Source organism: Centruroides vittatus, unplaced genomic scaffold, assembly GCF_030686945.1.
Source record: "Centruroides vittatus isolate TY-2023 unplaced genomic scaffold, ASM3068694v2 contig_680, whole genome shotgun sequence".
NCBI lineage: Eukaryota > Metazoa > Arthropoda > Arachnida > Scorpiones > Buthidae > Centruroides > Centruroides vittatus.
This window is the reverse complement of record NW_027122427.1, coordinates 87267-99573: the sequence shown is the minus strand read 5'-3', so window position 1 is coordinate 99573 and position 12307 is coordinate 87267. Positions and strand designations below refer to the sequence as shown.

General features: G+C 33.6%; 1 protein-coding gene across 1 annotated transcript in view; it reads left to right on the top strand.

Annotated features, from left to right (window-relative positions):
• Positions 1–12307, top strand: part of LOC136980155 (matrix metalloproteinase-2-like) — a 62629-nt gene that overhangs the window by 9443 nt on the left and 40879 nt on the right. The window contains exon 2 of the mRNA XM_067276202.1: positions 7023–7282. Coding sequence (XP_067132303.1) covers positions 7023–7282 — 260 coding nt within the window. The remainder of the gene's footprint in view (positions 1–7022; positions 7283–12307) is intronic.

The window sequence follows — 12307 nt, the reverse complement described above, 5'->3', positions numbered from 1 at the left end:
ATTAGTGGAATTTGTTTCCTGTAAATATTTTCTACCGACATTTTATTTTCGAATTTACAATAAGATAAAAAATTCGATCGAAGGATGCCAACGGTGTTAATTCGTTTTTATATTGTATAAACGACCGGATACTTTATAATAATACATAATTACCAGACAAATTTCCTTTTTATATGTTATTAACTCTTTGATATCCTGATTTATCACCTTGATATTTCTCAAATCTCAGTTTAATAATACAGAATTCTATTCGAAATCATTTAACTTTAACGTAAAAATAGGCTAGGTTTACAGCCCCACAACACTTTGATAGCGAAGCGATATTAAAATTAATTAATATTTAATTACAGGCCCGTTATAGATTCTTTTTTTTTTTTAATCTCTCTCCCTCTTCGTAGATATAATAAAATGGCTTTCAGTTTTATAGATTTATCCGAAGCGATATTAATACTAACACATTTGACGGGCAGATCTTTCATTTTCTGTGTCAGAATTGACGTTTAGGATCGAACTAACGACTTAATTTTTAATAAATTAGCTCTCGTAGTCTTCATTTTTCGAATAAGAAAGGAAAATTTATGAAGGAAAATCACGAAATGTATACGTTCATTTGTAACATTACTTAACGTGGACGGCGTATTCTATCTACAAATTTATGAATATAATAATTATTTGTCGTATACTAAACTGGTTCTAGACTTGTATTAAACTCTAGCAACGGCTTTAAACACGACAGTTATTTGATTTTACGAGCCCGTTTGCCTATAATTCCTTCGGATTAAAGACTTGGAACCGACTTAAAATCCAATCTTAAATTATTATACGAGAAATTAATGAAAGTATATAAAAAAATATAATAATAATATGGCAAATTTAGGATGAAGTCTAGACTGATATTTAACTAATAAATGTCATTTTGTTATTAGGAGAAAGTGATAATTAATATTTGATCGTGAGTCATAGTAAACTAACGAAAGAGCTGTTCGTATACTCGTCATCTAATTACTGTTATTAGTTCATTGAAAGGATGTAACAAGAAAAATAGCAGCTATTAGTTCATTTCTTCACATTAGTTTCCTTCATCGGGAAATGACTTTCCTCTTTTTTGATAGTTTATCTACAAGTTCCTTGTAACTCATTCATGAAATGTAAGGAAACTATAGACGTAAACTTACAATAAAACACAAGTTTTAATAGTCAAACATATATATAAACCGGATTATTTTCCGGCTAGAATTTGGTTAATTAATTAAGAATTAGCTTAACATTAGGGCCGAAAAACTGGTTTTTAGATACGTTTGTCTGCAGGAAGACTTTTCCATATGCAATGCTAAGAAAGATTTTTCCATATAAAATGCTAAGAGAGACTTTTCCATATGAAATGCTAAGAGAGACTTTTCCATATGCAATGCTAAGAGAGACTTTTCCATATGCAATGCTAAGAGAGACTTTTCCATATGCAATGCTAAGAGAGACTTTTCCATATGAAATGCTAAGAGAGACTTTTCCATATGCAATGCTAAGAGAGACTTTTCCATATGCAATGCTAAGAGAGACTTTTCCATATGCAATGCTAAGAAAGATTTTTCCATATGAAATGCTAAGAGAGACTTTTCCATATGCAATGCTAAGAGAGACTTTTCCATATGAAATGCTAAGAGAGACTTTTCCATATGCAATGCTAAGAAAGATTTTTCCATATAAAATGCTAAGAGAGACTTTTCCATATGAAATGCTAAGAGAGACTTTTCCATATGCAATGCTAAGAGAGACTTTTCCATATGCAATGCTAAGAGAGACTTTTCCATATGAAATGCTAAGAGAGACTTTTCCATATGAAATGCTAAGAGAGACTTTTCCATATGAAATGCTAAGAGAGACTTTTCCATATGAAATGCTAAGAGAGACTTTTCCATATGAAATGCTAAGAGAGACTTTTCCATATGCAATGCTAAGAAAGACTTTTCCATATGAAATGCTAAGAGAGACTTTTCCATATGAAATGCTAAGAGAGACTTTTCCATATGAAATGCTAAGAGAGACTTTTCCATATGCAATGCTAAGAAAGATTTTTCCATATAAAATGCTAAGAGAGACTTTTCCATATGCAATGCTAAGAAAGATTTTTCCATATAAAATGCTAAGAGAGACTTTTCCATATGCAATGCTAAGAAAGATTTTTCCATATAAAATGCTAAGAGAGACTTTTCCATATGAAATGCTAAGAGAGACTTTTCCATATGAAATGCTAAGAGAGACTTTTCCATATGCAATGCTAAGAAAGATTTTTCCATATAAAATGCTAAGAGAGACTTTTCCATATGCAATGCTAAGAGAGACTTTTCCATATGAAATGCTAAGAGAGACTTTTCCATATGAAATGCTAAGAGAGACTTTTCCATATGCAATGCTAAGAAAGATTTTTCCATATAAAATGCTAAGAGAGACTTTTCCATATGAAATGCTAAGAGAGACTTTTCCATATGCAATGCTAAGAGAGACTTTTCCATATGCAATGCTAAGAAAGATTTTTCCATATAAAATGCTAAGAGAGACTTTTCCATATGAAATGCTAAGAGAGACTTTTCCATATGCAATGCTAAGAAAGATTTTTCCATATGAAATGCTAAGAGAGACTTTTCCATATGAAATGCTAAGAGAGACTTTTCCATATGCAATGCTAAGAGAGACTTTTCCATATGCAATGCTAAGAAAGATTTTTCCATATAAAATGCTAAGAGAGACTTTTCCATATGAAATGCTAAGAGAGACTTTTCCATATGCAATGCTAAGAGAGACTTTTCCATATGCAATGCTAAGAGAGACTTTTCCATATGCAATGCTAAGAAAGATTTTTCCATATAAAATGCTAAGAGAGACTTTTCCATATGAAATGCTAAGAGAGACTTTTCCATATGAAATGCTAAGAGAGACTTTTCCATATGCAATGCTAAGAAAGATTTTTCCATATAAAATGCTAAGAGAGACTTTTCCATATGCAATGCTAAGAAAGATTTTTCCATATAAAATGCTAAGAGAGACTTTTCCATATGAAATGCTAAGAGAGACTTTTCCATATGAAATGCTAAGAGAGACTTTTCCATATGCAATGCTAAGAAAGATTTTTCCATATAAAATGCTAAGAGAGACTTTTCCATATGAAATGCTAAGAGAGACTTTTCCATATGCAATGCTAAGAGAGACTTTTCCATATGCAATGCTAAGAGAGACTTTTCCATATGCAATGCTAAGAGAGACTTTTCCATATGCAATGCTAAGAGAGACTTTTCCATATGCAATGCTAAGAGAGACTTTTCCATATGCAATGCTAAGAGAGACTTTTCCATATGCAATGCTAAGAAAGATTTTTCCATATGAAATGCTAAGAGAGACTTTTCCATATGAAATGCTAAGAGAGACTTTTCCATATGAAATGCTAAGAGAGACTTTTCCATATGCAATGCTAAGAAAGATTTTTCCATATAAAATGCTAAGAGAGACTTTTCCATATGAAATGCTAAGAGAGACTTTTCCATATGCAATGCTAAGAGAGACTTTTCCATATGCAATGCTAAGAGAGACTTTTCCATATGCAATGCTAAGAGAGACTTTTCCATATGCAATGCTAAGAGAGACTTTTCCATATGCAATGCTAAGAGAGACTTTTCCATATGCAATGCTAAGAGAGACTTTCACATAAATTACCGATAGCAACCAATTTTACTTACCGCGACTCAGGTTTATGCAAAATTGTATTTATATATATTATAAAGTAATAAATTCTACGAAACTTGTCTCGAAGAATGCAGCTATTAGTCGAATCCTTCATCGAGAAACGAATTCCCTCTATTATGAAGATGCGAATCAAACTTCGTTGCAAAACATTCCGTCTTCCTCGCAAAATATACGGAGATTTTCTGTTAAAAATAACACAATAGATTATAACTTGATCTTCCTAAATCCACATGATGCCATTTATTGCACCGATTTGGGTTAAATGGTATTAAAATGGAAGAAATGACTCTTCATTGCTAACCGAATTCTACCCGGTTAGCGAGTAAAAAACTTAATCCTTGTTAAAGTTTACTTCTTCGTAAACGTCTTGAAAAATATGTCTTAAATCTTGTGAAAGTTTCGTCTCTTTATAAAAGTGGCTAATACCTAAATGGATAATTCTAGTAAATCTGTCGAGGAAGATACCAATAGAACCATCAATATTAAAATAAAAGTTTTATATTTTCTTATAAGACTTATAAAAAATTGAATTCGATAATAAATAGTCAAGTAGTGCCTACTTCTATATGCATTGCCTACATAAGAGGAAATTCCAAAGGAAGAACTCTGCCAGCAATAAAAAGAGTCATTCATTTGTCCACGAGTCATCCGAGGAAAGTGAAGGGAGACAGACTGGAAACGGATCGATCCAGACACTGTGACAATTTTAGAACACTTCCGTCGTGTGGCTAATCTCATATATAATTTCTTTCTATACTTTCAGTGTTTTTTTTTTCCTTTAAATATTATGCTTTTTCAAACTAATCTAACTTTCAAATATTTAAACAAAGTTTCTGGCGACAGGAAGGAGGGAGGGAAGAGGAAGAGGAAAGGAAAAAAATCTCTCTTCTAATAAATTAAAACAAGTATTAAATATAAAAATTATCGGCTAAATTAGAGAGATAGTAAATTAAAAAATAATCAAATTCCTCCCTTTTTTTTCCTGAAAAATCGATCGAATTTGCTACGTAATTTTTGTTACGTAGCGAATACGTGTCTCCTCTATCTCCCGTTGTAAGTGGCCACAGAATTATATATATATATACTTTTTTACTTCGGTTAATGTTACCTACGGTTCCAAGATGGCGGCTCGTCTCTGATTCCAGCAAATAGAAGACGTTCTAACCTAACCTAACCTATTTTAATACTGTAATTTTGTTGGTAATAATTGTGGTAATTTGTTAGAATAGGTTAGGTTAGGTTAGAACGTCTTCTATTTGCTGGAATCGGAGACGAGCCGCCATCTTGGAACCGTAGGTAACATTAACCCTTACTTCTTACCACAAACAGGGGTAGCATTTATTGCTAAAATTTTGAAATGCAAAGTGTCTGATAGCCTTTCCTCGAATAGATTGTAAGTTACCATTTGAGGAAAGTTTATCAGATTATGCTACGTTTCTCAATACAAGAAGGAAGTTTCCATTGTGAATTTCGATAAAAACTATCAATCAAACAGAATTAATAATCCTTTTAATTACAAACAAATCTGATGTAATATATTGTATGGAACAGAATTGCTACATCTTTCTTGTATTGAATTCAGATAAGAAATCCAATCTTTGATGCACATTATGCTAATCATTAATTGTGAATTTGAAGAAATGTATCCCGCTTATGCCCTACAGCGAGAATTTAATCCGGTTTTAAATTATTATCTCGAATTCCATTGAAAAAATTGATTCGTTTTCGAATTTATTAATCATTTTTAAGGCCTTATTTTTTAACGAATTTTCCATGCCAGTGCGATAATACGTTATCGTAATATAGAGGAAAAATAAGAGCGATTTAAAACATTATTTTTGCGGGGGAAAAATGAAAGCGAAATGAATATTTGGTTAATGTAACCCTTGGTGCCAAGATGGTGGCTCGTTTCTGATTCCAGCAAGGAAACAGTGGGACGCACGTTCTAACCTATTCCAATAATTTGGTTGCTAATAATTGTGGTAATTTATTAGAATATGTTAGGTTAGAACGTGAGTCCCACTGTTACCTTGCTGGAATTAGAGACGAGCCGCCATCTTGGCACCAAGGGTTACATTAACGGAATATTTATTTAAGCAATACCATTTCCTATTCTTTCCTGTACTTCATTCACGTAATTATTTCTGAACGTTCGTGTTTTTCGTCATTGAAACCGTATGATAAATGCTGAATATTCGCTTCGTGTGCCTAAATATATTTCATCTATCCTACTGAGATCGGGTGTTAACTCCATTAGGTGAATAGTATCAATTCCTTAATTGGATCGTTAAACGAGTTTAGCGCTTCTCTCTCTCTCTCTCACTTCACCAATGAAAATAACCCAACAAAATAAACTAGAATATTTGACAATTATCAAAGAATTAGAAAGAAACAAGTTTGCAACATAATCCATGCTAATCAGAAGAAATTCACGTGAAAAAAGAGGACACGTCCGGGAAAAAAGAGGACGTATTCACACCCTTTGTGTACGCGTGTGTGAGCGTGTAACGTATATTATATTCAGTTTATTTTAATATTACTGCGTTGTACGAGAAAATAGAAACACAAATTACGACGTTTAACTTACTTTCTAAAAATACAACCCATGTTAATTATCTTCCTTTCCTGTAATTCTCCGGCAAATTGCAATCGTGTGGTATAAAGATAAATTCAAATACAGGCTATTAGAGTTTTTTTTTTTTAATTGGGAAAAATATATTTCTTGAATATTTCGATTATTTTAAATCGATGCGACCAATTGTTTTCATTCGTTTCGTTAAATTTATCGCGTGTTTTTAATTGACCATTTTGTATCAAAATGGCCGATTTGAAATGCCAATTTACGTTTTAAGACGGCCATTTTGAGGGAGCCATTTATCTTAAAACGTCCGTTTTAAAAATATAACAGGAGTTTCTTAAATGGATTCGCGTTAGAAAGTAAATGCCATCAATTATACTCTTTATAATCAGTGGCGCGTTATCATACGGGCATAAAGGGAAATTGCCTGCGGTTCCCTATCGAGAAGGGGCCCCGAACCAATCTTTTATAAGAAAATATATTTCCCCGAAGTAAAATGCCCGTATATTAGGAAGCCCCACAAAGCTATAACGCGCCACTGTTATATATAATACTTGAAACGTAGAGCGTGACGGACAGACGTTTAATTTCTCTTTATTATAGTAATTTAATGTTTAACGCTTAACAATTATAACATTTATTAAAATTTATAAACAATGTCGATTCGTAGATATAACGATTTTTATGTATTTTTTGGTCTACATTTTAGGACTTCCTCACCAAGTACGGTTATCTACCACAATCCGATCTCCAGACGGGGAATCTTCGAACCGAAAGTCAATTAAAAGAAGCCATTAAATTAATGCAGAGGTTCGGAAACATTCCACAAACAGGGGTGATAGATAATATGACGCTGAAGTTGATGAAGAGAAAGAGATGCGGAGTGCCCGACTTGATAGGCACTTCCGAAAGGGTGAAGAGATACGCCCTGCAAGGCCAGAAGTGGCCAAAAACTAATTTAACATGGAGGTATTGTTTCCTTTATTTGTTTTTACTATTTATTAAACACCTTTTTATCTGTATTCGCTTTATTGTTTGACATTTCGCGTTCGAATATTTGACTAATAAATGTAATTCGCTGCCAAAAAACACCGGAATTCTTTAGTAAATGACGAACAACTTCCCCATTCACTCCCCCCGTCTTACAAACTTTTCTAATCATTTCTACTAGTGTTTTTTTTCCTTCCCCTTCCCCTTTCTATCAAAATCCAAACTGTCTCGCCGTCATAAAGATTCTCAATCATATTTCAGAAGCTGACAACGTAAAGAATAATTCCTTTCACATTCTTCTATCCACAGTGTATGGAACATATTAACCTTAGTGACAGCCAAGTGACCGCTGTCATAGTTGTCGACCTGATTTTCTATCGCCAACCTACTTTTGTCACCAGAGAAAATGCGGTGTGTGTGACAGGTCCGTGAGTTTTGCCATAGTCCTTACACCTCCCCCCCTTTTTTTCCATTGAAGCTTGATTCATTATGGAATGCGAGATAAAGCAGAAATGTTCTTTTATTGATAATAGAACATGTATCGATTTGCCTTAACGTATATTTAGTTTTCTATTAAACGTATTTATCTATAAAACGGCAAAGTTCTGCCAATATTCTTATTATAGGAAACTGTGTAATGATTCCGGAGCAAATCGTTAATACAAATCGTAGTTTGTTTATATAGAAAAAACCCAGCTAACCGGTGGTCTCTGAAATTGTTTTATGTTGGATTGTATATAACCAAAACGGAAAGTGGCCCGTCGATTGAGATACCGCAGGACCGACTCGTTTCTTATCAACTTTGTAAGTTGTAATGTAGGACGTGCAATTGGAGTAGAGTCTTTGGAACGACCCAAGGGTCTGCCCATTGGTCCTCCTATAAATTTGTTTACGTTTAACCAGTCGTAAGGGATTTCCTTACCATCGCCGAAGGACGATTTAGGCCGGGCTTAGTTTGCTTTATTTATTTGAACTCCTTCCCCTATAACGGCACTTCACAAGAAACTTTATTGTTACAAAGTAGGAGAATGCATTACAAAGTGTAGCTATTTTTTTCGGAAATTCTGAAATGTCTTTCGATTTACGTAGGTAATACTAACAAAATTTGAAGTGTAAAGTAGATTTATCGAATTCAAACAATTCACAATAACCGAGAAGTTATAGAAAATAACACGTGAATTAATCTGTATAAAAAGACGTACTTTTTCTTGCGTAAAAGCATATTTATAAGGCAAACTTTTATCTCATTTTTAACACCTCCCATAAAACTTAATTTCATCGATAAAACAGCATTCGTATCTAAAAAAATATATAGCAATAACTTTTATCTATTACGATCACGTCTTTCTTCTTCTTTAAAGCTAATTCATACTTATTATTATTGTGTTATTTGATGTACACCCTTTATTATGTTGTGTAAGATAAGGCAGTCTAGTGTCTAGTCTAGGTATTTTTTTTCTTTTTTTATCAGCCGTAGAAAATTAACACGTGTAAGAACTTTTTTCGACAATTCTCTCCGGTTTTCCAGGTATCGGGACACTCACCTTAACGTCTAATCTGCATTTGCTGACCCCTGACATTTTCTGTTCTGTCATCACTAATTCATGCGATGCTGCCACAGACAATTCACTCGACTCGTCAGCATTATATGAGAATTTTTACTTTAACATAACGTAGAAATTCTTTTAAACTTTCTACAGTTTTCAACCATTACGTTATTGGAGTTGTATTATTATTATTATTGAATAATCGTATCACGAATGTTTATGTTATCTTATGTTTGTGTAAACAATACTTGACAGAATTTATCATTTAAGGTTTAAATTATGTGATAAATTAATACTTTAGTGAAATATTCTTTCGTTAAACTATCAAATTAAAAGTATAATCGCTAAATTTTTATCGTAACAAATTGGTATTTTCGTCGCCAAGTCTTGTTTTTTTAACGGTTTAAATTGTTCCGTGGATGATTAACGAGTTCGTATTCTACGGGAAAGATGATCGTCGGGTGAGATGGCCAATGTTTTATGCGTAATAATAAATTGGGATGCAACGTGTAGACCTGTAAATTCCCACCGTCGTCCGTCCGTTTGTCTTTCCTTAATCTCGAGAACGGAGTTAGATGAAACATCTATCTATACCTTTCCTATTCTATCCTATACCTATTCTACCCCATACTATTCTATTCTATCCTATACCTATTGTTAAAGGAAAAGTATGATGTACAGGGGGCAAGCTACTACAAATTTGAGGTGGAGAGCATATACGTTTTAAATTAAATAAGTATTTTTGAACTGTAGTGTAGTGTTTTATTTTTCTCCCGTAAATGGCCATCTCTCCCTTACTTATTATTCAGCTAGAAGAGGACACGTTAGCTTATGGTGTTTTTCACTACGACAACAACGTTCGATTCTCGCTCGGGGCAAATTCCTTCTTTCTTCCACTCGTGTGGTCCCTCTTTGAGTTGCGAAAGGATTTTAATGAACAATAACAACGATTCTATATTATAAAGGACTCGGCGGAAGAAAAGGAAAGGAGTTTAATTGCTAAACCGATAAATAAACGATTTCCCAGCTGGTAATTGAGTCCAAATCGTCTGATAGAAACTCGTTTCGAGATGATCGATCGGCGATGTTATAGATTTATTTTTATTGAAAACGGTAGAGAAATAATAGAAGAATTTTCGGTCCTAATTGTCTACGTACGAATAAACCTGCTTCAGATATATTTCTCCACTTAAAACTCCCAAAACCGTTCTCTTTAATAATTTCACTAATTAGTAAATCGTGCTCGGGAGTTTGCTTGCTTATTAAACTTTTATTCGTAATGATAACAAGTGGCGAATCTCATTAGTGGCGAATTTTAATATGTTTTGGGAAGTCGTAAAGTTTATAAGTTTCCTCGGACAGAAAATAAGCAATAAAATTGTCCAGAATACGAAAGAAAAATTGACCAACTTCCTCAACTTTGAAGTACGTTAAAAACTTTAGTTATGCACGAATTATTAAAGCGAGTGTTTCCTTTTGACTAAACGGACGGCAAACGAGGTCGAGGACTAATCTGAACACTGGGAATGAAGGGATAGGATGTTGCTAATCAACCATTCATTACCGGTGGAGTAAAGCAACGTCCACACAACACAGATAAGACGTGTGTATATCTATATATATAATGTTACTAACCTTTCGATATATAAGGCTTTGAGAGGGGGTAAAAAAAAAAAAAAATCATTGTCCCGACGGATCAATCTATAATAAAAATTATCAACGTCCTCGATAAACAGTGACAATCGCTGTTTGTTTAGCTGCATTATAAAAGTAAATACTGTGTAAGTTGGATCAAAGATCTGATCGTTTCCTGTCTTGTCCCCAGCTAAAACAACACCTCTCTGTCTAATACAAACGTCCCAGCTGCCGTAGATACAGTTAGGACCAGACAGGCATTATCAAAGTGAATTGCCTTTTGTGGACTAGGTGGGTGTTACGGTATAAGAGAAACGAGATCGTCCCCCGTCACTACGATCAATTAAAGAGAAGCTTCGATATTATTATTATTATTATTTTTTTTATGTCTTTTAAACGACCGAATCTCCTCTATTCGACGGTCGCAACTTTAGTTTCTCTTAATGCACTTTTATTATTTCGTTAGTGATTTTCTTTTCTCCCTTTTTTTTTTTAAAGGCGGGGATTGCGCGTTATATTATGGAGAAAACTATAGCCTGACATTTCTCGGGATTCTTCCACTTCAATCACGTGATCTAATAATAAAACGTGTGAAGCCGACAAGGAGACGACACTCGTACAATCGAGTTATTAACCGATATAGATGAGTTATTGGTTAAAGCCATTAAACGAAAGGAAAGTTGTTCCGCTCTTCTCCAACTCTTTCATAACTTCGAAAACCGTAGAATATATATTAACGCCGATCGAATTACATTCCATCTTTCGATTAAATTAATAATAATAATAATAATAATAATAATAAAACAGGAAGATTAATTTTCTGCTTAAAAAGAAGAAGAAGAACTTTGAAATTTGATAACGAAAGTTTCCTAATTTTCTTGTTTTGGTCGACGTTAATTATTGAGAAAAGTCGGATTTAATCTTTCGTTATAATCAGTTTTCCGTGTCTATTGTAAGTTAAATCTACGTTCCTAGTAATCTAGTTTTACTGCCTGTTCCTCCACCTTCAAAGGAAACAACGTCGAACGGCTTTTTAGACGCCCACTTCCTGCACTAGTTAATCGTTGCAGATCAATTGCAAAAGAAAATGAGAGAGAATTTTTCTTTTCCATAAAGGGGAGGCGCACGTTGTAACAAAAATCTTACCACTTCCTATAAGGAAATTAATTACATCGAAGGCACGAAAATGTTCCCGATAAACACTTTCGATTCGCAGAAAAAAAAAAAAAAAGAAAAAGAAAAAACAAATGGAGAATTAGAAAGAAAGAAAAAATGCGCTGCTTTAAATTAAAATTAATATTTCTTAGTGATCTTTAAGGTGTAAATCACCGAAGAAACATTTGTAATATTTCCTACGGTGTCAGTGATTCTATTGGTAAACAAGTAACGTTTCTTAGAATTCGATAACAGGGTAATAGTTTTGGAAGGAGTCATGCCTCGTACCGGGAAAGACCCGGGTTCGATTTCCACCTAGGATGGGATCCGCCCTCCCTCTCCTTTCTTCGGGTGGTCTCCTAATAAGTTCGGGATACGGAGGATTTCTTGGTCGAAAAAACACGCCCACGCCACCCGAGAAGAATGAACGTTTTTACCGTTCAAAATTACTTTATCCTGACTTCTGTTGAGCTAAATGTAGATTAAGGAACGATTAATTTATTTAAATAGTTAAAATACATTATAATTTAGATTTTATTAATCTATTAAATGATATATAACCGTATTATTAAAGTTTTAAACGGTATCAATTACGAAATGAACGTTTTTTTTTTTTTTTTAATGGAGAAATGAAAAGTATGTATCGCTACCAGCATTAGCGATTATA